Below are 26,839 nucleotides of genomic sequence, written 5' to 3' on the forward strand. Positions count from 1 at the left end.
TTACTGACTCTTATGTAATGCTCTATTTGCTACTGTTACTATAATAGACCAATAGATATATTTAATCATATATAAAACAATCACATAAATTACAGCTTCCAGCTATTTTAAAATACTTTAATCTCAGAAAATCTGCACAGCCTGCTGGAAACATCCATCAATTGTTACTCAAAGATGCTAGAAGTTTATAGTGATTTCTTTTTAGATGACTAGCATGATAAGTGTTTAATAGGTTAGCATTAAATAATAAATTATTGGAAATGAACAAGATATTACTGGAAATCCAGCATTTATTCTGAAATTTAATATTATACCAGGTCCCAAATATTAAACTTATTAATATCAATAGTAAAGTTCTAAACTCTCATTTTTTTATTTTAGCATTTTGTTTGGTTATTGGCCTATAATTTTCTTTTAAAAGTTTGAGTCGACTACCACTGCAAATTTTTCATAAGCAAGTGATGACAACAAGTATATTAGATAAACCCCTTTCAAAAGATAGATCTCCAAAAGGTTCTGCAACTCCAAACTGTGGATTAGTTTAGTATAAAAAAGCAACTTATATGCAATACTAAATATAAATTACTAGAATTAGTAAGTGTTCAAGTTTTGATGTTTCATCGTATTCTTGTTTTTAAAGAAAGTTTTGCTTTTCCTGATTTCAAAAGAAGTCGAGTCATTTTAGTAAAAAATGGAAAATCCAGAAAAGCATAGAAAAAACAATAAATTACCAGTAATTGTTCTACCACAGAAATAACCTCAATTTATATTTTAGAGTTTACCTTTCTAGTTTTGCTTTTTCCTAGCAACTGCAATTTTTTATTTTAGTCTTTGTGCTAGTCTCCTCAGATACAGGAATCTTACAGAACAGAGATCTAAGAAATGAGATCTCTACCTACCCTTCCCCCCTCTTTCATGATAGAAACTACTTCTGATCTTTTTTTTGGGTCATATCTGGACTTGGTATACAGAGTTGATGACTAAAGGATACAAGTTTATATTTTTGACAGAATCAAAGAAACCAGGGGAAACCTTTTTTCCAGATAAATATTTTAATATAATTATCACACAAAGTTGAAAATATATATATATACATATACACACACATACAACTATTTACAAAAATGCAAGCACATGTACAAACACTAGAAAGGAACACACAGGAAATAATATGTGTTAGGATACTGAAATTCTGTTTCTTTTAAATCATTTTGTAATTATTTTACACCAAGGCAGGACTATTTTAGTTTCACAGAATCTTGTATAAATGTATTTGTTCAAGAGCTTCTCTGTCAATATCCTTTTCTGGGAATACATCATAGTTCAGAGGTATCTCTTCAACCCAAGGAGATAACTGTATATTAACCTGAGGGAAAAAAAAGTTGTTCACATTATAAACACATATGAAAATAACAGAATGAACCTACTGTTTTCAATTTCAAGAAATCGGATTTATATTACAATGAGAGGGACTAAGTTTTACACGGTGCCACATGAACAATTCTTTGTTATAGTAAATGGCAGGCCTGTAGATTCAGGGACTTAACTAATTTACCTTGATTTGGGAACTTGAAGGGATAAAGAACATATAGAATAGAGTAATTATTTTAATGTAACTAGTTTAACAAACTAGCTTAAACAATAAAAGATTAAAACAACAGTGGGAGTACACAGAGAAACTTCATATATACACAGTGATGGTGCTAACAAGTTGCATGAAAAGAGCCAATCTCCCTCTAAAACCTTCATCAGGCTCTTCTCGTCACACTGCAAACTTGGGTCTCCAAGACACAGAAATTCTGGAGCCACCAATGGATATACCTACTTAAAGAAGTTTCATTAAATTGGAAAGCAATAATGTTATTCAAGAATTCGTATGAAAGGACTCTTTCAAAAACATTTACTTCGGTAAGTGAAAATCACTGAATTACTTCAATACATATAACATAAATTGGAGAGCATGTATTTTAAAGGTGTGTTTTTATGAGTATGGAAAAGTATAGCAGAATCACACCACTCATGGGGCAGGGACCTCAAGGGGAGGGAGCTGGGGAGATTACCATCATGTCTTCATGTATCTTTGGATTGTTTCTCCTGTTATGATAAACATGACTGTAACTTAGATGACTGACAACAATTTTTAAAGAAGGTAGTATTCATGATTGTTTAGTTTCTTAAAGGAAGAAATAAGATACTTAAATTTGGCAGTGGGTTATATGAAACAAAAGCATTATGAAAGAAAATAATATGATTTTATATTAAATGCTTCAGTATCTCATTGAGGGGTCTCAAAGAGCTTTATACATACTAATTAACCTTTACAAAAGAGTCAATTTATTGGGATGAATCTTATTATTAAGTATCAACCTTATATTGTACAGAGAATCTGAGGAATATAGAAGCAGCTTGAGCAAGATTCCAAACTGACCTAGAAGCTAAACTGTGTTCAGGATGTGGCCTCCAGCCCACTTACTGGAGAAAAAGTTATGATGTGGGTGTTTTTAAGCCTCTTACAAATATTTAATAGCATTTGTTAACCTCAAACTATAACTCCACAGTTAGAAAAATTGGGTGGAGAAGCAAAGGAATATAGATCAGGATCCGAATGACGCTATCAGAGCTCTGGAGGAACATGAACAAACCACAAAACAGTTCTTAAGCCATAGGTTTTGCTACTCTTCCTAGTGTTGTCACTATGTTCAGAGTGAACATTTCTAGAATAGTGTGACAGCTATCAGAAAAAAGCAGGAGAAAAGTTTTGACAATAAAAATGCTGGGAAAGAAACTTACATACCTGAAGACCTGAGAGAGAATCTTCCAGACCTGGCACTGTCACTAATAACGACCCTTGTTTCCTTACATTATGGCAGATATATTCCCAGGCTCTATAACACATTAAAAACTTCTATGTTAGGTTTTACCAGATACTGGATATTTTTTTTTGAATGAGGATGACAAAAAGAATATGCAGCATAGGTGGTATCTAGAAATCCAGATGGGCAAAAACTTAAGCCTGCAGAAACTGACCTGCGGCAACATACTAGTAATTGGCAAATTCAGTTCCTGAAGGGATACTGGCAAAATCGTGGAGTTACAATTCTGAGAGAGATTTAACAAGATGGGGGATTAGGGTTAACACAAGCAATTGTGAATAAGACCACAAAAAAGTTTTCAGAACTGATACAGATGTCAAAGCTGGATCATGGTTAAAGCCCCTTCAATTCTTTATGATCTGTCAACCTTCTACAGAATGGAACAGAGCTGAGGGGAGTGGGTGGGAAAGAGTCATGGAGAAAAGCCACAGAAGCCAAAAACAAGCAAAGGCTAATAATAAGAATATAATATATAGATCTTTTAAAATAACATTAGGAGTGAAATCATACTTTATTTGGCTGTCAGAAATAGTCAGTGGAAAGCCTTGTGGACAATATGATACCTGAAAAGTTCAGTGTGATCAGCTAGGTTTAAAGCACACAGGCAGGCCATGTGTATGTGTCAGAGGGCAGTATCTGACCAGTTTTGATTAGCAGACACAACTGGGATTACTACAGTGCATGAGTCTTGATAGCACACCCCACTGGGGAGCAGGGGTCAAGCAAAGCAAGGAAGTACACCCTTTGCAGTGAGGCAGGTGGGCAGCAGTGTTGTTTGCATTTACTTTAGTTATAGCAATGGCTATTGGGTTTAGTACATTCTGGAGCTTATTAGGCAAAATGATAATAAATGTTCTTTTCCTCAGGTTAGATCTAAAACCAACTAGCAATGTTTGATAATAATTATTGCTGTGCTTGGGCTAGAGGTGTCTGTTGTTTTGATGCAGTTCCCTAAAAATGATGTTTTTTCAAGTCTGTTTAGTAAGACTGAAGAAGCTGATTATATTAGCATGATTTGGCATGGCTCTAAAAACAGTACTTGCTGCTTCTGAGAAGTTGTCATTGCAGTAGTTTATAGATTTTACTTACTGAAAAAATACATAGATGTACCTTTTAAACTAAGACTTACTCTACTTATTACAATATATAATAATATAGGTAAATGATCAGTTCTGTCAGAATGACTCTAATATCAGGATGCTTTATCTCCTAAACTTTCTCCTGTGTATTGTCATTCATGAAGATAATTAATTATCTATATTTAAAATTCATTGCACTTGACTAATTTGGAGAAGTGACTGAACATACGGGGTCAATATCTATTTGGTGAGTCATGCAGAGTTTGCAAATGAATTTTCCAAGATCGCACAAGCATGCAGCAGTTCCAGTATCAAGTCGACCAGTAATATCTGTCATTTTTCAGCATTTAAAATCTTTCTTTATGAATCTTCCAAGAGTTTAAGGTACTTTTCCCTTTTAACTTTTTATAACATTGGTATTATTTCTTTATCTAATCATTATGCAATGTTTTGACTACTGGTCATGAACTTAAAAAAGGTAAAAAGCTACACAAACTTTGTCCACTGGAAATTAAGTTTAAAGAGTGCAATATGATTAAAAAAACTTTGTTCATGTTGTGTTTCTGGTCTTTACCCTGTGAACAAAAAATCATCACCTATTCTGTCTGCACTTTGATGATATGATTAGTTTTCTGTTGAACAAGTTTCTTTATAAACAATTTACATTGCTAATTTTGTACTGATCTTAACCTAGAAGTAATAGATGTGTGTGTGTGTGTGTGTGTGTGTGTGAGAGAGAGAGAGAGAGAGAGAGAGACGGTAAAGGGACAGCAGACAGAGGTTTAGTCATTCAAGATTCTACTTCATATTAACTGTTTATGGTCTATAATTATATACCTTTTTATTTCTAAGCAGCAGAAATCTCCCTGATGCACTAATTCAAACACGAATGTAATGCCCTTTCATACATATGGAAAGGTGCTTTCCTATATCTAGAGTTACGTATGTCATGATAAATAAGTTAGTAAGCCTAACTGACTAGAAAATCAGTGTCTTGGACTGTAAGAATTTTCTAATTAGAGGAGCCTATAAGTCCTGATGAGAAGTCAGAAAAGTCACAGGGAACTCCCCGTGGTCTAGTGGTTAGGACTCCATGCTTTCACTGCCTAGAGCATGGGTAAGATGCCTGCCTGGGGAACTAAGATCCCATAGGCAATGTAGTATGGTCAAAAATTTAAAAAAAAGAAACAAACAAAAAAAACTGATCACAGATTTGCTAATTTTTCTATTGCTTAAATAGTGGAATAAAGTCTAGGAACCGACTATTACTATCTTAAGAACATTTAAAAAATTTGGTAATTAGTCATTGTTTTCTGGGTGAATATTCTTATATTTTGTTCTATAGTCATTTATGGGCAGCAGTTAATTCCTATCATTCTGTGATAGGATAGCAAAGGACGTGTTTTTTCAAAGAAAAGAAAACTGAGGCAGAAAAAAATTTTAAGACCCCCTGGGAACTGACAACTTCTTGCATCCTTGACTGCAAAGCAAAAGCTTGGGTCATGACACCAGTTTCTTTTTTTAAAAATTAATTAATTTATTTTAATTGGAGGCTAATTACTTTATAATATTGTAGTGGTTTTTACCATACATTGCATGACATCATTTTCTATCTCCTCAAAATCAGATGTAATATTTTACAAGGTTAGACAATCAAAGTTTATTTTTATTTTCACTTAGACATAACACATTTTCTTTAATATAATCTTCTGAGAGTTGAGGTCATTTCTAAAAAGTTTAATATCACTCCAGGGCCCCAAGGTCAATCTGCGGTAGGGGAATGAAGGTCCTACAAGCCTGGCCATGCCAAAATAAATAAATAAATAACGTACCTGGCCTGTTCTGCCTTATCAAGAAAATATTCGAAGACATTATTCATTATAATAACATCAGCATTCTGCAGAAGTGAACCTTGTGTACAAATGTCTGCATGAAGCACCTAAAGAATGAATTCATGTAAGAGAACAAGGACACCATATCACATAACCACTTAAGAAATAGCTGTTCATTCAATGACATTGTGAGACAGGTGGTAAGGGAGATTCACACTTCTTAAAATGAGAGTACAGTATATTTAATACTACTGCCTATGGAAGATACTTAATGTCTAATAAAAACCATAAACTTGTGAAAACTTTATTTTTTAGATAGACTTGTTTATATAGTCATAATTACACTCTCTTCACTCCCAATTCAGAGCTGTTTCTACTGTATCCATAGTTATGAGTCAAAGGACCTAGGTTCAAATTCTGGCTGCATTATCAACTAGGTTTATACATTTGAGTAGTCAAGTGTCTTCATAAATAAAATGGAGTAATATCTGTCCTGATTGATAGAATCAAATGGGACTAAGTTTAAAAAGTAAATTTGTAAAATGTTAATACAAATATGTTAACTGGCCTTGTCTGACTCTTCATGCAAAATTTACTTGAATATATTATCTATCCAAGAAAGCAAACAAAACAATTGATTAGAAAATTATATACTTCAAAAAATTACCTTAGACTATAATCAATAAGTCTTGTAGAACACACACAAGATAACAAGAAGAAATATTTATTTGCTCAAGAGCAAAGCAAATTAACATTTATTTTAAAAGAAGAGAAAAAGTTTTTTGTATTATGTTTTTTTTTTTCCAAAAAAACACTTAGTCTTACAAATAAATAATATTCAGAGGTGTTTTTCAGAATGTTTAAATCTTGATTTCTAATTAAATTGATATTCCTGTTATATATGTGATTTATTATGTAACAGCAGTGTGTTTTTGTTCACTAAATATGGAATAGTGAGAAAAATCTATAAATTTAATATTGGACAGTGAATTCTCTTTGATCACTTGCCTCTCAATTTATAAGATGAGAGAGAGAAAAAAAGGCAGGATGAAAGGAGGAAGAGAATGAAAAGTTTTCCTTCTATAAAAAGGGGAAGGCTAGATTCTGAATCTTACTAAGATATGTCTGAATATTAGATTGAACTGAACACCAGAGATCCTTAGATATTCAGTACTTCTGTGCACTGCCATTAGAAGTATAGGATCACTAGTGAAATGATAAGGATCATGGCATTAACCAAAAAACTTCCTTTCCCCTTTCCAGTTATTTTTCCCCTTACCTATAACAAACAGAAGATTTCTGTCATAGCCCAACTTAGGGCATCCTTCTCCCAGGAACTGCTACTCTGTGGCACCCACAATTCCTCTTGCAAGTTTATAAAAGAAGATAAAGAACTGCGAGCATTTTACTTAATCTTTTTGCTTACTTGCAACATTCAGGGTTTAATTAAATACATATCTGACAACATGAAGATATTTAAAATTGTTGCTAACGAAACTATATATGAAGAAAACTATATATATATATAAAACTACATGAAGAAAACTAAGAAAAAAATTCTACTTTCTAATAAAGTTGGGGAGGAAGAGAAAAGTGTGAGTGGAACATAATGATAATAATTCATCTTTATTGTAGTTATAAAATATTAACTCAATCTATTTCCATACAACAGCAATGAAGGATAGATTCAAAAATTTTCCAACTCCAATGCAGAAGAAACTTGGCTAAATTTGCTACACAATGGATAACAGAGTTAATATTTTAAAAAGTACCTTTATTCTGTCAGTGAACTGATACTTTTTTATGACCATTTCCTGCAACTGGCAAAAGTCTCCATTCAGTTCTACTCCATACAGTTGTGATGCTGAACTGTAAAGATAACCCTAAAATATGAAGACACATGATACAAAAGAATTAACTTTTAGTTGTGGGTTTCTTTCTACTTGAAATTTTAAAAGTCAAACTTTTAAAACAGAATTCAATAAACTAAAAATAAAAGTAAAGATAAATAACATTATATAATTTATATAAAATAACTTTAAGAACTTAGACTCTTACTCATCAAGACCTCAAGTGTAGTTTATTAATATCCGTTATTTAAAAGTAATTTTATCTTATTTATCAAATATTACTATTTTAAGCCCTCCCTTTATGTATATTTGTAGAATACATTTTTTCCAAACAAAGGCTAAACTTCCTAAAAGGATAAAAATTAAAAAGTAATTATGTTTTTAAGGATTGATTTCTTATTTTCTCGATACAGCTGCATTCAACAGAGTTGGAAATAAGGAAAGTGATCGCAAATAGATTCTTTCTTTAATACCCTATTTCTGTAATTTCTTGGAATGTTACATCAGGGGAAAATAAGAAAGGTGTTAACCTATCGGAAATATGATGGACACTCAGCACAGTCTGACATAAGATGTGGGTGGCTGGAGGTGTGTCCTGTTTAGCTTATGGAAGCCAGCCTGCTGTTTGGTAAATCCATCAAAGATAACTGGCCATCAGTTAACAAGGATCATCAAAAACAGACTATGTATTATTACCTATCTATTTTTGGTTGTAATAACAAAAGCAATCTGGAAGGAGAGGTCAAATCATATTTTGAAGACCATTTTACATCAACTAACACCTATGTGTAAACTCAATTTATATTTATAGCTCACCATAGATATTTAGAATATGTTCAACAAAGCTTATACACATACTCAAAAAAAAAAATATTGTTGACTGAATCAGGGACCTCTATAGAGAAAAATGACCATATGTTTAAACCCATTGATGCTACCAAACACTTGCACAGTCACAATTATTTAGCTATATTTGTTTCCAACAAATAAAAAAATACACAAAAGTGGACAAAATATGGTAAACGATCATAATTTCTAATGTTTGCCAAGCAAAATCAGCAGATAAACTGTACTTTCTATTATGGCTGTCTTTTCTAAGTGTAGGATAAAGGCAATGCTGAAAAATAAATGAAGCATGAAAGGGTTAATTGTTTCTGTTTAGAGCAGGCAGTGATGCTGGGAACGGACAGAGCCTGTTCTTGGCATGAACTTCTACTGCTGCTGGCCACATGTTTTAACACGTCTGCTAATGACAACCAGAAACCACATTTCAGTTTTTTTGATAAAACCATTTAGGAACATTAAAAATATGCATGATTTGAATTTTTTTTTAAGAGTCACATTGAGCTGATAGCTCAGACACAAAAATCTACGTTCAGACTTTGGATCACTGAAAACCACGGTGTGTCCTGGGTCCAAGATGATATCATTTGCCTTGCTCGCTTACAGGTGAGGATATTGGGTGCCAGGGGTATGGAGTGGTTTGCTCATGGCTGTAAGCAATTCCCTAGTTGAGCAAATCTGTCAGTTTTATAAGAGCTCTTATCAAAGCTCAGTGTGCTATACTATTTTACGACAGCACAGAAAATGGAGTTAGAAGCACGGTAAGTGAGTGACAGAATACCAGAATGTTATGAGAGCCATCTGTTCCTGTTTTGCTGAAACTCCTTCACTTGTGTGACAGAGACAAACCAGAAAAGGATATCAGAGAGCTGGCCTTTGAAAAGTCCAAATTCAATACACTATTTTAACCATATTACTCTATTACTCTAATAAATAAAGCCAAGCTGTCACCTTAGATGGTGGCAGGCAAAACTGTTGCTAGTAGAAGAATGTATTTCCAAACGTTGACTATGTCCACAAGTTGGACTTTACCCCATAAAGGACGGTGCCAAGCCTGGAGCCAACGTCAACCAAGACCTTTCCCGACAGATCAGGGAGTACGTGATGATAAATGAATTTCAATTCCATGAGAGAGAAGGAATGAGAAATAAACCCTGGAGAATGAGAACAAATATTAAATTTTGCTTGAGGATTAACAATTCCATTCTTTACTTCTAATTCTTTCACCTATAAAGTATATTTCATGCTTTTCTTAATCGATGAAAGCCATTCAGAGGTTATTTAGAAAACATTAGTGTGGTAACTTTGCACTCATTCACTCTGAGCTGTGAGACACAAGAACAAATACGCAATCTCTGACATTTAGGCCTCTAGAAAACGGTTACTCAGCTGGCTGTCCCTACGCCCATGCTTCTCATCTCTTTCTCTTCCACCCTCTAGGGCGTCCTAGGCCTTTCCCTTCCTCGTCTCCCAATGAACTGCTTTTCCCTGAGACTGGTTCCTAACTCCCATAGCACCCGTTTTCCTCATTCTACCCCAGAGCCATCACAGAGCGGCCGCCTCTCGCTGCATAGACTGTAAACTACCAGATTAATGACTGTCTCTGGAGTGGAACAATGTGGCACCCTGGCCAACCTCAAGTGTGGTCTGGAGAGCCGGAGATGGGTGGTATGGGAGGAGGTTAAGACACTCCTAAATTGTTATTTCCTTTAGTTTAATTGCTATAATTTCTAGCCTCCTAGCCCATTTTCTTACTCCATTATTTCTGTAATGAAATACTTGGGAGAGCCTGAGTCTGTTTTTTCTGATATGGAGGTAACCCGAAGATTTTCTTTATTGTGTGCTAGTACATAATCTAATGGTCAGGAAACTTTGATCATAACTAATGAATGGTGGCAAATAAAATGGAAGCAAGCAGGCTAATCCCTGGAAGAAAAAAAAGGGTGACTAGGCCTCAGAAGTAACACTGGAGATGGTGGGGTACAAGGGCATTGAGCACCACAGTCCTTATCTCCCATCATCCTCAATGCCCTCTTTGCCACATTAGTGCTCCTGCCCTAGGCTACAGTCATCATTAGTGTCTTAAAGCTGACAAGCTCCTTTCATATAGGGAAGAAGAGCCCCACATGGTGACAGCTTTCTCACAGTCACTCTAGTTATCTGGGCTGGTCTGGGCACCCAGTCACTATTCATAATCTGATTTTTATGCAAAAATGCATCCTAATCTCCAAATTTTTCTTTGTCGAACATAGCTCTTCTATAAATTTCTGTATATCAGATCTGATATGGTATTATAGTTAGAATTCACTTTTTAATTTTCCCTCTATTGTTCTTGTCTGTCTTTTTCTACTCTCTGAACTTCACTACTTCAAATTATGATTACGAGCACTATTTAAAAATAGAATCTTAAAGCAATAAACCAGGGTAGTTTAATCCCCAACTATAATACAGGCACTATAAATTTGTATTAGTCACATTTTACAAATTTGGTAGCAGTGAACTTTTGAGAATAATATTATCCAACCTAGATAGCATATTGAAAAGCAGAGACATTACTTTGCCAACTAAGGTCCGTCTAGTCAAGGCTATGGTTTTCCCTGTGGTCATGTATGGATGTGAGAGTTGGACTGTGAAGAAGGCTGAGCGCTGAAGAATTAATGCTTTTGAACTGTGGTGTTGGAGAAGACTCTTGAGAGTCCCTTGGACTGCAAGAAGATCCAACCAGTCCACTCTGAAGGAGATCAGCCCTGGGATTTCTTTGGAAGGAATGATGCTAAAGCTGAAACTCCAGTACTTTGGCCACCTCATGCGAAGAGTTGACTCATTGGAAAAGACTCTGATGCTGGGAGGGAGTGGGGGCAGGAGGAGACAGAGGGTGAGATGGCTGGATGGCATCACTGACTCGATGGACGTGAGTCTGAGTGAACTCCAGGAGTTGGTGATGGACGGGGAGGCCTGGCGTGCTGCGATTCATGGGGTCGCAAAGAGTCGGACACGACTGAGAGACTGAACTGAACTAAAGATCAGTAACATGAGCCCATTACTACTCACTCACTCTAAGCAATGCCTCAAAATCTAGGTTAGCAGGGAGACTGAAATATCATGTTTAAAGTAATACCCTAGACAATCAAATCCAGTTTGAACAAAAGATATAGTAACAGAAGAGTTTACATCTTAGTGGCATGGAGTCAGTCTAGTTTCCTGTATGAAACACAGGTGTTGCATCTGAGGGACAGACATGCAGGAGACTATTACTAGAGCTGTCCTGTGTTACAGACAGGAGATGCCCCATGAGGTCAAATCACGGCCTGCATAAACTCTCAAGATTATCCATCTCTGTCTTCTAAGTTCATGCCCATCCAACAATATCGGATTACTATCTGACTTCACAAGTAGATAGTTCTACGGGGAGAAAGTTTTCAGCTCCCTTGGCAGTTATATTTCTCACTGTAAATAAATCACCCTTATGGATAAAGGTAAATCTCTTCTGAGTATATAAAGTATGAGTTAGTTTTCCTGTATTCAACCACTTCCAATTAGTTTCAGGACCTGAGAAGTCACCTCGTATTAAATATGTTCAGTAAAAAGCAGAAATAATACCGCGGGGGACATGAAGTGGCCTAACCTCCCTGGACAATGTTTCTATTTAGTTTCTCTGATTTCAGTAATTGGTAATAGCTCGGCTGCAGGTTGGCCTTTTGCTTAAAAAAAACCCCCCAAAACAGTGAATGCCTGGTCAAGAATCTGCATAGTCATGACATGTAAGGAAAAGTGCACACAAAGTTGTCAGGTTTGCAGGCTGGAGTGCCCACCTAGAGGTGCAGTCTGATGTGAGCCGCATGCCATACAGTAGTTTCTGCTCATTTTTCCTTCCTCACATAATGAATCAATAAAGTCTTCATCATAAAGGAATGCATCAACGTGAACTGTGGGTTCTGGCTGCTGCTGTATCTGACGGAGAGAAGAAAAACATCAAAAGAAACAGAGTACAAAGAAGTCTCTTTTTACTGCTAAATAAGGCAAAACATCAGTGGTTCATATGCTGAAATTCTGAGAGCAACAACAATCAGAAAGACAAGTTTCGCTTATGGAAGTCAGCAACTCGGCTCTGTTTTCATGCTATTTTTGAGACACTGGCAACTTGCTATTTGACCATGTCACGATGCAAAACATGGCTATGAGCAACAGATAAAAATTTTAGTTGAAAGGAGTATTCTGAGATCATTTTGTCCATCCTAAGTAGTATATTTTACAAATAAGGAAACATACTCAGAGAGATTTCTCCCAAGAAATGATACTAGTTAGTTCAGAGGGGGAGAAGAAACTAATACCAGGTCTTCTGAGTCCTACATGTCAGGGACTTACCCATCAAAATACTTGGCAAGTACTCTTTTCCCAGAAGCAAAGTTTTCAAATAATAAAAAATGTTTAGTAAAATTCCATGCTTACAAATAACAGAACTTAATGCTGGTAGTACATGATATAACAGCAAGCAGCTACAAAGATAAAAAATGTTTGATCCTTTCTACTTCAACGATAATAAATAATCAACAAAAGGGTGAACTTCACCCTTGATAAAAGTTAGGGAAATGGAACAGGGCAGAGAAAACCAAGACAATTACATAGGCAAGGACAGATTACTGTTGTATTGTTGGGCCTTGATTTGGGGTGGGGTGGGGTCTGCTTGGCAAACAGGACACCTTCAAAAAATATCTTTTGAATGAATGGTACTAGGGAGCCAGAGGATTACCAACTCAAAAGAATTGGGGAAATGGATGAAGCACCAAATGAAAAAGAGAATTAAGGACTAATGATTGGACTGGAAAGGCTAATGGGTTAGAGAAGAAACCTCAAGTAGCAGTAGGAATAAATTAATATAATATATTTACTTTTTGGAGGGCTAGATGTTCTGAGGAAAGCATGGTTTCTAGAGGTAAGTAATTCCGAAGGTCTTCTGCTATGTTTTTCAACATAATGTCATTATTGTCTTGAGTGAATTCATCAAAATCTCCTGCCCAAAAAAAAAAAAAAAAAAGGTATAGTTTTTATGGTTGCAGTCATACCTAGACTAAGTGATTACAATGGATGGTTATCTTCTTTCAGTTCAGTTCAGTTCAGTTGCTCAGTCGTGTCCGACTCTTTGCGACCCCATGAATCGCAGCACGCCAGGCCTCCCTGTCCATCACCAACTCCCAGAGTTCACTCAGACTCACGTCCATTGAGTCAGTGATGCCATCCAGCCATCTCATCCTCTGTCGTCCCCTTCTCCTCCTGCCCCCAATCCCTCCTAGCATCAGTCTTTTCCAATGAGTCAACTCTTCGCATGAGGTGGCCAAAGTACTGGAGTTTCAGCTTTAGCATTGTCCCTTTCAAAGAAATCCCAGGGCTGATCTCCTGTCAGATAGCATCAATTTATAACAATAAATAAACATTCTAGGTCCAATGAAATATTCAAATTCTAACAAATGCTCCATGGAAAACATTGAGTTTTTTTCTTTTTCCAAGCTGCTTGAAAATATAAAACTTGACTATTTCAGCCTGTTACAGAACAACAAAGATGTTTAAAAAGTATGTAGTACTCTTACTACTTGAACTTACTAAGAAGTAGTCAAATATTCCTTTTGTGACCATGTAGACTTTATAAGTTTAGGAGGCATCGCACAGGGATAACTTTAATCTGAGTATCCCTGCCCCCAATAAAATGTACCCAAGACTTCAGATAATAAGCACAAACAGATGGCACCAACTATAGAATAAACTTTACAAGAATCATGTTGTTCTGCTGCATCTGAACAGCAGATAAAATGATCATTAAAACAGCACATTTCTGATGGCTCTGGCCTACTTTTGGATACACTGGAAAAAGGGGAGTGAGCGTGTGTGCCAATGTATACAGCAATAAAGATGAAGAAAGTGACACTTGGTGAATCTACGTGAGGGTGTAAAAGTGGTTTTCATTGTTCTGTTTTTTCAACTTATCTGTGTTAAAATTTTTTTTTTAATTGGCTCTACAAAAGAATGGTTTCTAAGAAGCTCATACATAATTTTAAGAAGAACAGACTCACCTTGAAGTAAAACACTGTAAAAGTTAGCTGTAGCCTGAATGCCAAATATAGACTGGAAAGAACAACTAATGTAAACATTTTACCTTTTTCTTAAAAAACTTTCTTATATTGAATTCTTGCTAGAGTAAAAGGACCTCAAGGGGACTGTGTTTTTTCTTACTGTTTTAAAATAGCTATAAAAGGAAAACAGGTAGATTGTGAAGAAAATCCCATCCATTTCCACATACCCTATCCCTCAAGTCTTTGGTTGTTTTTAAATAAGTTCATGATTTCCTTCTTAAACATATTAATAATTCTTGTGTTGGGTCAGAATGCTATTCGAAGTCACAAATAACAATTAAAATTTGGATATTTTCTAGCTTGCAAAGTTCTTTCAGGTAGAAACGACATCAATTAAATATTATAACATCCATATGAAGAAGACAAATCAAGATTACCTTTTCTGATTCACAGAGGAAGTAATTAAGGCGACATGAATTGTGAAAAGTTACAAAGCAGGCCAACAGCAACAAAAGAAATAAACCTAAGTTTTTCACTCTTCCTGTTCACTCTTTCCACTGTGTCCCTACATACACAGGTTCTTTCTCTGCATAACATCCCTCTGAGCAATAGCAGTTAACATGAAGATACATTATTTGACTCCCTGAACTAATGCAGAAAGGCCTTTTAACTCTTTTTTTCTTTCTTCACCTATCTGTGACAGTGATCTAAATGTTGCTTCAAATTATTTATAGGAGGATGCAGAATATAAATTATAGACAAAAATATTATGAAGATTCATTCCAAATTCTTCTATTTATTTAAAATTTTATTATTATTATCTTTTTGGCAATGCCACACAACATGGGAGATCTTAGCTCCCTGCTCAGGGTTTGAGCTTGTGTCCCCTGCACTATTTTTAAAGGCTATGTAATATTCTACCATATTTGTATTAACCATTCACTCCTACTACTATACATTTATATACAATTATAACTGAAAATTTAGAGACATTGCTAACATTTGGCATACTTTGGCCTCTCTGCATAACATTTAGCCTCTTTGCATTTATTTCCTTACTATAAATTCCTAGAAGTACTTAAACATTGTAAAGGCTTTTGCAACATACATAGTCATGTATGGATGTGAGAGTTGGACTATAAAGAAAGCTCAGCACCGAAGAATTGATGCTTATGAACTGTGGTGTTGGAGAAGACTCTTGAGAGTCCCTTGGACTGCAAGGAGATCCAACCAGTCCATCCTAAAGGAGATCAGTCCTGAGTGTTCACTGGAAGGACTGATGTTGAAGCTGCAACGCCAATACTTCGGCCACCTGACATGAAGAGCTGACTCATTTGAAAAGACCCTGATGCTGGGAGGGATTGGGGGCAGGAGGAGAAGGGGACGACAGAGGATGAGATGGTTGGATGGCATTGCTGACTCAATAGACATGAGTTTGAGTAAACTCCGGGAATTGGTGATGGACAGGGAGGCCTGGTATGCTGCAGTCCATGGGGTCGCAAAGAGTCAGACACAACTGAGTGACTAAACTGAACTGAACCTGCTATATACTGCTAAATTTCTTTCCTGAAAGATTATACCAATTTACTCCATCAGAAAAAAATAAGAATATGTGTAAGCCTTACTTCATGAAAACCTTACAGCATTGAACTGTACTATAAAAACAAACTTTGTTGTTTTAATTTGCATTTCTTTAATTACTAGTGAGGCTGGACATCTTTTAACATGTATAATAACAATTTCAGAATGTGTGGGAACAGTATGTTGCTTGGAAAAAGATTAAAGGTGTTAATCAGTTGCCTTAGGACAGTTAGGTTTTTCTCAAATTACATATGCATGTGGGAAGGGAATGGAGAAAGAAGAGTTTCTCTGCAGAGCGAAATCTATTCTTTAAAAGTTTCCTACTTATATTTAATTAAGTACATGGGAAAAGAGAAGTCACGAAAGCTGACAGTCTATGAATCAAGTCCCACTTTTTATATCTAGTCAGGTATCAAGTCCCATCATGTTCTCTTTTGAATCCACTTCCTCTTTATTACCGCTTCAACTACTTCATAGTCACAGGTGCCACCTCACATTTAGAAAACCAGGACAAACTCATAATTGGCTCCTGAATGATCAGTTTCTCCCCAATATAAGTTACCTTACACATCTATTTTGGAGAAGGCAACGGCAACCCACTCCAGTATTCTTGCCTGAAAAATCCTATGGACAGAGGAGCCTGGCGGGCTACAGTCCATGGGGTCACAAAGAGTCGGACATGACTGAGTGACTAACACAACACAACATCTATTTAAACTAATCCTGCTTAAACTTCACTCATGTCACTCCTTCTCCTTACAATTTTGGGACAGCTGTTCACTTTTCAATGTGTCCAGTATTACTCTAGACTTTCAGGGCCCTCTATATCACCAGAGTCTAACCACCCTATTTTCTACTCTCATCACTCACTAACATAATTTTTGCTTAAGACAGGCAAATTCCCTCAGTTGTTTTCCATATTCCTTTTTGCTCATATTGCTCCTTTCAACTATGACCTTGTTTTTCACAGTAAGGGCCTTCTCAAGTTACTTCATCTCTAGGAAGTTAAGACTTATCTTCAGCCCTTGGCCATCATTCACCCGTATCCTTATCTCTAATGACTTATAATATATAATTAAACGTTGGGCCATATATTTCCTATTATTCATTAATATCTTACATTACTTTGAAGTTCTTATTCAAAGTTTAAAAACTTACTGAGGGGACTTCTGGCCTTAGACAAGATGGCTGCTGCTGCTGCTGCTAAGTCACTTCAGTCGTGTCCAACTGTGTTACCCCAGAGACGAATTGCCTGGAATTCTCCAGGCAAGAACACTGGAGTGGGTTGCCATTGCCTTCTCCAATGCACGAAAGTGAAAAGTGAAAGTGAAGTCGCTCAGTCGTGTCCGACCCTTAGCGATCCCATGGTCTGCAGGCCACCAGGCTCCTCCGTATATGGGATTTTCCAGGCAAGAGTACTGCAGTGGGGTGCCACTGCCTTCTCCAAGACAAGATGGCTACTTCCCTCAATTTCCTGAGCTCCTCCCCTCTAAATACAATGAAATACCCTGGACGTAAACCAACAGGCAACCATAAAGGACTCTGAAGGCTAGAAAAAAGGTAAACTGTCTAGGGATGTCAGGAATTAAGGAAGTAAGGTCACTGTAGTGAATTCCCTACTGGGTTTTCATCTTCCATGTAGCCTGGACTGGGCCCCTGGAGAGGTGAGTGACTACCAACCAGAACTACCAACACCTATAGACCGAATAAACAAAACAAAAACTAAGTCTGCTCTCTCTCACCAAAGACCAGTAAAGGGGAAGAATAACAGAGGTGTACTGGGGAGCCCTAATCCCTAGCCCACACTTGGGGCAAAGGCAGCTATCTGGTAACAAACTCGGAGGCTGCTGTCTCCAGGCCCTCTACCCAGCAGGACAGACTCAGGCCTGAGGCCTCTCAGTCCTCTGCCCAGCGGCCAAGAGCAAACCAGGCCCTGTACTGCTCATCCCCCTACCCCCACTGGTGGAAGGCAGCTCAGTGACATAGGTATCTTTCTCCAAGCAGGAAAACACCAGCATAGATTGACCAGGAAGCCCCGGCAGTATCAAAGAATGAAACAAACCTGAATAGCACTGCAAGGGCATTGAAAACTAAATGTTGTCAGAGCTACAGCTCACAAAAGCAGGCCAGAATCAACAGGTTAAACTTAAGCAGGGCAGCTGCCTACTAAGATAGAAAATCTGAACAGGATCAAGTCAGCATAATATCTAAAATATCCAGGATAAAATAAAAATTATCCTAGCATACAAACAAAATGTTCACAATAGAACATCATTTATATCAAGAACAGGAAAAATCTTAATTTGATTCTTGCAATCTAGATGCTACTGTGCATTTTAGCCAGAGTTTAGATGATCAGACAAGGACTTTAAAGACGCTATAAAGAAAATGCTTCAGTAAATAGTTATGAATTATCCTGTAACAAGTGAAAAAAATAGAAAAATCTCAGCAAAGAAGTAGAAGTCATAGAAAAAGAAACAGAAACTGCAAAACAGGAAAATAAAATAATAATAATTTAGAAACCCCTTGCTGAAAGGGCTCCAGAGTAGAGATGACAGGATAGAACCAGTTCACTTGAATTGACAGATCAATAAAATTTATTCCATCTGAATAACAGAGAGAAAATAGAAAAAGGAATTGAACAGAGACCTAAGGATCTTTGGAATAACGAAAGAGCTAACATTGGTATCTGAGTTCCAGAAGTAGGGGGAAAAGTGTGGAGCTGAAAAGTATTTGAAGAAATATAGCTTAAAAACTCCCTAAATTAGGTGAAAGATCTAAACCTACAGATTTAAGAAGCCAAGCAAAGTCTACATATGATAGACCCAAAGAAAGTCTACATATGATAGACCCAAAGAAATCCAAATAAGAACATATCATAAACTTCTAAGAACAAGAGACAAGGAACACATCTTAAAAACAACCAAACAGAAATGATTCATTCACTACAGGGAAACACCAAACAACAGTGACGTTTTCATCTGAAACGATGGGAGCCAGGAGGTTACAAAACTTTTCAAATGCTGGAAGAAAAGGACCACAAGCTGTAAATTTTCTATCTGATGAAATTACCCTTCAGGAATGAAGGTGAAGTAAAGACAAATCAGATGCAGAAAAACTAAAAAACAAAAAATTTTTGTGCCTGCAGACCTACCCTTAAAAAAAAAAACAAAAAAACTTCCAATAATAAGAAAAAAGACCTACCCTTAAAGAATGGGTATAGGAAACTTCAACAGAAAGGAAACAATAGAAGAGGGCTTGGAACTTCAGACAGGAAAGAACAGAATGTGTAAAAATAGACTATCTTTCTCATTAGTTTCTTAAATCATATTTGATGGTTAAATCAAAATTTATAAAGCCACCTGTAATGGTGTTCTATGTAAATATATAGAGGAAATACATAAGACAGTCATATTTTTAAAATGGGGGAGGGTATAGGGAACTATGTGGAAGTAAGATTTCAATATTTGCTTCTAGTGATAAAACACTGATAACCAGAGTCAGACATGACTGAAGCGACTTAGCAGCAGCAGCAGTGATGTTACATATGTATACTGTAATACTCAAGAGTAACCACAAAGAAAACTCTACAAAGAAATATACTCAGAAACACTACAAAGAAGAACAGAATGCTAAAACTGTTCCATTTACCCACAGGAAGGCAAGAGGCGATAACAAGAAATTGAGAAACAGAAGGGTCAGAAGGGAAACAAACAATAAAATGCTATACTTAAGTGCTAACATATAGTAAGCTAATTGTAAATGGTCTAAATACATCAATCAGAAGACAGAGATGGGCAAAACAGATTTAAAAAATACAACTCATTCTGGGTTGGGAAGATCCCCTGGGGTAGGAAATGGCAACCCACTCCAGTGTTATTATGCTGTCAATAGAAACTCACTTTAAACATACCAGGAAGACTGAATATTAAAGGATGGGAAAAAAATTGTGCCAACAGTTAAAAAAAAAATAGGGTGGCTATACTAATATGAAATAAAATAGACGTTAAAGCAAAAAAAAGAAAAATTATTAGGGACAAAGAAGAACATTACATACTGATAAAAGGATCAATCTATCAAGAAGACACAGTGATCTTAAATGTGCATACACTGAACAACAGAGCCTTAAAATAACAATACATGAAACAAGGACTTCTCTGGATGTCCAGACAGTGGCTAAGACTCCATGCTTCCGCGATCCCCAGTTAGGGAACTAAGATTCCACATCCAGCATGGCAGTGGAGAGGTGGGCAGAATGAAACAAAAACTGACAAAGCTGAAAGAAGAAATAGAAAAATTCACAATTTCAGCTGGGGAGTTCAACACAATACTGACAGGACTACAGGGCAGGAAATCAGCAAAGATATAGAGGAACTGAAGAACATCATCAATCAACAAGATCTAATAGGTAAGTATAGAACACTCCACTAAACTGCAATAGAATACACTTTTTCTAAGTGCCCACAAAACAGTCACCAAGATAGACCATATTGAGTCAAAACAAGTATCAAAAATTTTTAATGAATTTAAATCATAGAGAGTATCTTCTCTGAACATAATGGAGCCAAAGTAACAGAAAGACAATAGGCAAGTAGCCAAATGCTCGGAAAGTAAACAGACTTTTAAATAATGATAGCTACATTAATCAACAGAGAATAGAGCATTCAAAAAGATACAGAACAGATCCAGGCAAAAATGCACAAATAATTTTCAAAGATTTAAAAGCAATTAGTGGAGAAAGAACAGCCTTTTCAACAAGTAGTGCTGGAGCAAATGGACATCTACAGGGGAAAAAAATCAACTTCAATCTAAACTTCACACTTTATACAAAAGTTAACTTAGGTCAAAGAACATGTAACATACAAAAGGACAATTCTTTTAGAATTCTGTAAAAAAAACCTTTTTACAAAACTCTTTTAGGGTTTGTAAAAAAAACCTTAGCACCTGAAACTAACACAGTATTGCATAATTTTTAAGTAAATAGGGAAAAAAAGTATAGGAGAAAATCTTCAGAATCTAGGGCCAAAGAGATCTTAAACTTGACATCAAAAAACAAAAACAGGGTAAATTGGACCTCATTAAAAACTTTTCCTTTGCAAGTTCTGTTAAGAGAATGAACAAGCAAATTACTGGGAGAAAATACTGAATACATACATCTGACAAAGGGCTTTTATCTAAAATAATAAAGAACTGTTAGTCCATTCTAAAGGAGATCAGTCCTGGGTGTTCTTTGGAAGGAATGATGCTGAAGCTGAAACTCCAGTACTTTGGCCACCTCATGCGAAGAGTTGACCTATTGGAAAAGTCTATGATGCTGGGAGGGACTGGGGGCAGGAGGAGAAGGGGACGACAGAGATTGAGGTGGCTGGATGGCATCACCGACTCGATGGACATGAGTTTGCGTGAACTCTGGGAGTTGGTGATGGACAGGGAGGCCTGGTGTGCTGCGATTCACAGGGTCACAAAGAGTTGGACACAACTGAGCGACTGAACTGAACTGATTTATTATTTATATTTATTTTATAAATTTATATTAGAAATATAAATTTGGAGAAGGAAATGGCAACTCACTCCAGTGTTCTTTGTCTGAAGACTCCTGTGGACAGAGGAGCCTGGTGGGCTGCTGTCCATGGGGTCACACAGAGTTGGACACGACTGAGGCGACTTAGGATGCATGCATGCACTGGAGAAGGAAATGGCAACCCACTCCAGTGTTCTTGCCTGGAGAATCCCAGGGACGGGGAGCCTGGTGGGTTGCCGTCTACGGCGTCACAGAGTCGGACACAACTGAAGCGACTTAGCAGCAGCAGCAGCATAAATATAATTTATATTATGTAATATAAATGTAAACATATTTATATTTATAAAATATATTTATACTATTTATTTATATTATTTATTAATAACTATTTATTATTTCTGTTTACAATAGAAAATGGGCAAGAGACATAAACAGATACTACATCAAAGAGGATATACAAATGGCAAATAAACACATGACAAGATGTTTAACATTATTTGAGACAGGGCTTCCCTGATGGCTCAGTGGTAAAGGGCCTGCCAATGCAGGAGACACAGGCTTGATCCCTGATCTGGGAAGATCCCACATTCCATGGAACAACTAAGTCCTTGCGCCACAACTATTGAGCCTGTGCTCTAGAGCCCAGGAGCTGCAACTACTGAGTCCATGTGCCACAACTACTGAAGCCCCCATGCCCTAGAGCACGTGCTCTGCAACAAGAGAAGCCACTGCAGTGATAAGCCCACACATCACGACCAGAGTAGCCCCTGGTCTCTGCAACCAGCGAAAAGCAATGAAGACCCAGCACAACCAAAATAAATAAACAAATAAAATTATTTAAAAAAAAAAGAATTGGAAAAAAAAAACCCCAATGATCTATCATTATATAATTTTCAGAATGGCTAACATAAAAATACTGAAAATACCAAATGCTACCGGACAGAGGAGCCTGGAAGGCTGCAGTCCATGGGGTTGCTGAGGGTTGGACACGACTGAAGTGACTTAGCAGCAGCAGCAGTAAGAATATACAGGTCTTCCTTACTAGCATTGTGGCTTACTTCCTTACTAGCAAGTGGCTCAGTGGTAAAGAATCAGCTGCCAATACAGGAGATGCAGGAGAAGATGTGGGTTTGATCCCTGGAAGGGGCGGGGAGCGGGGTGGGGGTTAGATCCCCTGGAATAGGAAATGGCAACCCATTCCAGTATTTTTTTTTTTAACCTTTAGTCATCTGGCTGCACTTGGTCTTAATTGTGGCAATGCAGAATCTTTGACCTTCTTTGTGGCACATAGTTGTGGCATATGAATTCTTAGTTGCAGCGTGTAGGATCTAATTCCATGACAAGGGATCAAATCTGGGCCACACGAATTGGGAGCATGGTCTTATCCACTGGGCCACTAGGGAAGTCCCCACACTCCAGTATTCTTGCCTGGAGAATTCAATGGACAGAGGAGCCTGGCAGGCTATAGTCCCTGTAGTAGCAAAGAATCGGACATGACTGAGCGTGCGGTGCATAGTGAGGATGCAGAGAAACAGGATTACAGTCACTCTGGAAAACAGTCTGGCAGTTCCTATAAAACTAAAATTGCACTTACTAAATGATGCAGCAATTACATTCTTGGACATTATCACAGAGAAATGAAAACTTACGTTAACACAGAAATATGTACATGAACGTTCACAGAAACAGTATTTGTAACAAAGGCTTTTTACTGGTCTGGATACCTCATTTGGCTTTTTTACTCACATGTGTGGTGCCCAGGCTAGGACAGCAGAAACATGCAGGCTGGTTGGACATCTTGCTCTCCATAAGCTAGCTGGGACTTCCTGACACTGTGACGATCTCAGGGTAGTCAGACTACACACATGTTGGCCAGATTCTCCCAGAGCAAGTATTCCAAGAAGCAGGAAGTAGAAGTTGTCGGTTTCTTAAGCCCTAGGTCTGAAACTGGCCTGCTGTCATTTCTGTCAAATTCTATTGGCCAGAGGTGTCACAGAGAGCACCCAAATTCAAAGGGGAGAGAGAACACAGACCTGACTTCTCATGGAATTTAAAAAAACTTTATAGAGGTAGAACTGACCTACAATAAATTGTGCATATTTAAAGTGTACAGTTATATGTTTTGACATATATATATAAAACATGTAGTATGAAAGATCACTATAACCATGATAGTGAATATAGTCATTATCCCCAATATCTCCTCCTGCCCCTCTGTAATCCTTCCTTCTCTCTAGTCCCCTACCAACCCAGCCACCAGAGATCTATTTTCTGTCACTATAGATTAGCTGGCATTTTCCTGGAGGTTTAGATAAATGGAATAGGAGTAGGAAGTCTTTTTTCAGTATGATTTATTTCACTTAGCAAAATTTGTCTATGTTGTTGCACAAACAAACACTTCATTCATTTGCCAAGTGGTATTCCATTATAAAAGTACACCACAATTTGTTTATCCATTAACCTGTTTCTAAGCGAGATGCCTTCCTCCTCCCCCTTTTCTTGCCGTATTGTATTGGCTAGAAGCTCTCTTACACATAATCCCCCAATGGTTCAGAGGGTAAAGAATCCGCCTGCAATGCAGGAGATGAGGGTTCGATCTCTGGGTTGTAAGACCTCCTGGAGGAGGAAATGGCCACCCACTCCAGAATTCTTGCCTGGAAAATCCCATGAATAAAGGAGCCTGGTGGGCTCCAGTCCATGGATCACAAAGAGTCAGACATGACTGAGCGACTAACACTTTCTACTACATAATCACTCAGTTATTGTAGCTGTTAGTTACAGGCTTCCCTGGTGGCTCAGATGGTAAAGAATCTGTCTGCAATGCAGGAGACTGGGGTTCGATCCCTGGTTCAGGAAGGGAATGGCAATCCACGCCAGTATTCTTGTCTGGGGAATTCCATGGACAGAGGAGCCTGGTGGGCTATAATCCATGGGCTTGCAAAAGTTGGACACGACTGAGCGACTAACACTTTCAGCAGCTCTATTACGATGCTGGCTAGAAGTGATGAGTACAAATCCCTGTTTTGTTCTTAGGGGAAAGAATTCAGTCTTTCACCATTAAGTATGATGTCAGCTGTAGATTTTTCATAGATCCCCTTTATCAGGTTGAGAATGTTTCCTGCTATTCCTAGTTTGGTAAGTGTTTTATCAGGAAGAGATGTTGGATATCGTCAAATGCTTTTCTATGTCTCTTGAATAATCATATAGTTTTTCTTTTCAGTTAATATAGTGAATTACATTGCTTGATTTTCTAATGTTAATCTAACAGTGCATTTTGGAATAAATCACTTGTTCATATTATCATTTTTATATATCGTGGCCATTTTCAATACACAATAAATGTGCTGAAAAGTACAATTATTTTTACTTGACAGAAAAATTTTGTTTAAGAGGTATGCATTTGCCCAGTGTATCTTTTTAATTTCTGGAAAAAACAATCTATTTACCTCATATACTTGATAACTTTCACAAATTCATAATGTTTTAATAAAGGTTGGAAAATCTGTAAGTTATGTGGCTACTTCCTCAGTGGTAATACAATGTAGAACTGGAATAGTATGCTGTTTGACAAATGTAACTAGATCCCAGCCTTTGCTTTTTAGATTTAGTAGGAATTTCAAAGAACCTCTAACAACTTTCTAACTGCTGCTAAGCAGCCTGTTCAATGAAGATGTATTTAAAATACAGGAAGCAGAGAACCTTCTAAAAGCTTCTATTCATCTACAATTATCTTCCTTAAATATTAAAATATTTTCTTGATGATTTTATTAATTTCCTTATAGTATACCTCACTTTTCTATCCTTTGTAACTTTTTAAAAATTTATTTTTAATTAGAGGATAATTGCCTTACAATTTTGTGTTGGTTTCTGCCATACAACAATATGAATCACTGTTGAGTATACAATATCCCCTCCTTCTTGACCCTCCCTCCCACCCCACCCTGCATTCCACCCCTCTATGTCATCACAGAGCACAGGGCTGAGCCCCTGTGCTATAGTAACTTCCCACTAGCTATCTATTTTACACATGGTCGTGTATGTATTTGTAACTTGACCCAATAGAAACTTTTACACGTTGTTGGTCTGACATCCTCATTTGTATACGCATATTCAGGAAAAATTCAGAGGCTTCAGAATAGTGTTAACAGACAACTGTTAACAAAATGCAATTGTTAATATGCCTAGTGGGGACCGCACATATAGTTCTGGCTCTCAGTTCCCTTAATAGATTGTAGTTACTCTCCTATATGTTGAAAGCTAAGCCAAGAGTCCATTTCATATACATACACGAAGTAGTATGTATATAAAGAAGTAGAAAAGAACATATGCTCTACCATGAGATTAGAGTCAATGCACTGAGGTCCTGTTATATTTTTTTACTCTTATTTATTTGCAGCGGGAGCTGTCTTTGCGTGCTTTGTCCCTAAACTTTGTTTCATCCCTCCTATGAAGTGAAGTGAAGTGAAGTTGCTCAGTTGTGTCTGACTCTTTGCGACCCCATGGACTGCAGCCTACCAGGCTCCTCCATCCATGGGATTTTCCAGGCAAGAGTACTAGAGTGTGTTGCCATTTCCTTCACCAGAGGATCTTCCAGACCCAGGGATTGAACCTGGGTCTCCCGCATTGTAGGCAGACGCTTTACTGTCTGAGTCACAGGGGAAGTATTTTTCATCCCTCCTATACTAGTGATCATTTGTTTCTAGACCTTTGGTATAAGCTGTACTAAAGTAAATACAGGGCCTATCTTTATTTTTTCTACATCTTCAGTTTATATCAGACGTTGACATGTGCTTATCTCTGTCCTGGTCTACGATTCTGGTTCTATCAGCTTGATTCCAAATGACCCCAGGTCTAGGTATGATAATTCCACTATTTCTTCAGAGACCAACAGTATTATTCTTTCTTCTGTGTATTTAAAATTATTGTGATTTTACTTGTTAGCAATATGTAGTTTTTTTAATTTTCAATAAATTCTATGAAGCTCAAAACCAAAATCATAAAGCCTATTATTAACTCTTGCTATTCCACTAAATGGTATAAAAATTCAAGCAGAGTTATAATTAACAAAGGTCTAAGCAAATATCATATAAGTAAGATATCATGCAATAATTTTTTTCCCCTGGAAGAAGGGAATTAGGGAAATGAAAAATTGCTGATTGGAAGAATCTTTTGTGCTGTATTTAATAAAAAAAAGT

The 26,839-nt window shown here is 37.0% G+C and overlaps 1 protein-coding gene across 3 annotated transcripts in view; it reads right to left on the reverse strand.

Annotated features, from left to right (window-relative positions):
- Positions 1 to 1,033: 1,033 nt before the first annotated feature.
- The window catches only part of LOC101118645 (uncharacterized), a 28,673-nt gene continuing 2,867 nt past the window's right edge, over positions 1,034 to 26,839 (reverse strand). The window contains exons 2-10 of one of the 3 annotated variants that reach the window (XM_060401818.1): positions 23,391 to 23,618; positions 21,695 to 21,919; positions 13,367 to 13,488; positions 12,290 to 12,428; positions 9,510 to 9,631; positions 7,557 to 7,667; positions 5,785 to 5,891; positions 2,795 to 2,885; positions 1,034 to 1,366 (exon numbers count right to left, since the gene is read on the reverse strand). In XM_060401818.1, coding sequence (XP_060257801.1) covers positions 1,250 to 1,366; positions 2,795 to 2,885; positions 5,785 to 5,891; positions 7,557 to 7,667; positions 9,510 to 9,631; positions 12,290 to 12,428; positions 13,367 to 13,450 — 771 coding nt within the window. In that variant the 5' untranslated portion in view covers positions 13,451 to 13,488; positions 21,695 to 21,919; positions 23,391 to 23,618 and the 3' untranslated portion in view covers positions 1,034 to 1,249. The remainder of the gene's footprint in view (positions 1,367 to 2,794; positions 2,886 to 5,784; positions 5,892 to 7,556; positions 7,668 to 9,509; positions 9,632 to 12,289; positions 12,429 to 13,366; positions 13,489 to 21,694; positions 21,920 to 23,390; positions 23,619 to 26,839) is intronic. The other 2 variants (XM_042235684.2, XM_004017889.6) reach the window with 2 other exon arrangements.

The sequence above is a fragment of the Ovis aries genome, chromosome 18 (genome assembly GCF_016772045.2).
Source record: "Ovis aries strain OAR_USU_Benz2616 breed Rambouillet chromosome 18, ARS-UI_Ramb_v3.0, whole genome shotgun sequence".
Classification (NCBI taxonomy): domain Eukaryota; kingdom Metazoa; phylum Chordata; class Mammalia; order Artiodactyla; family Bovidae; genus Ovis; species Ovis aries.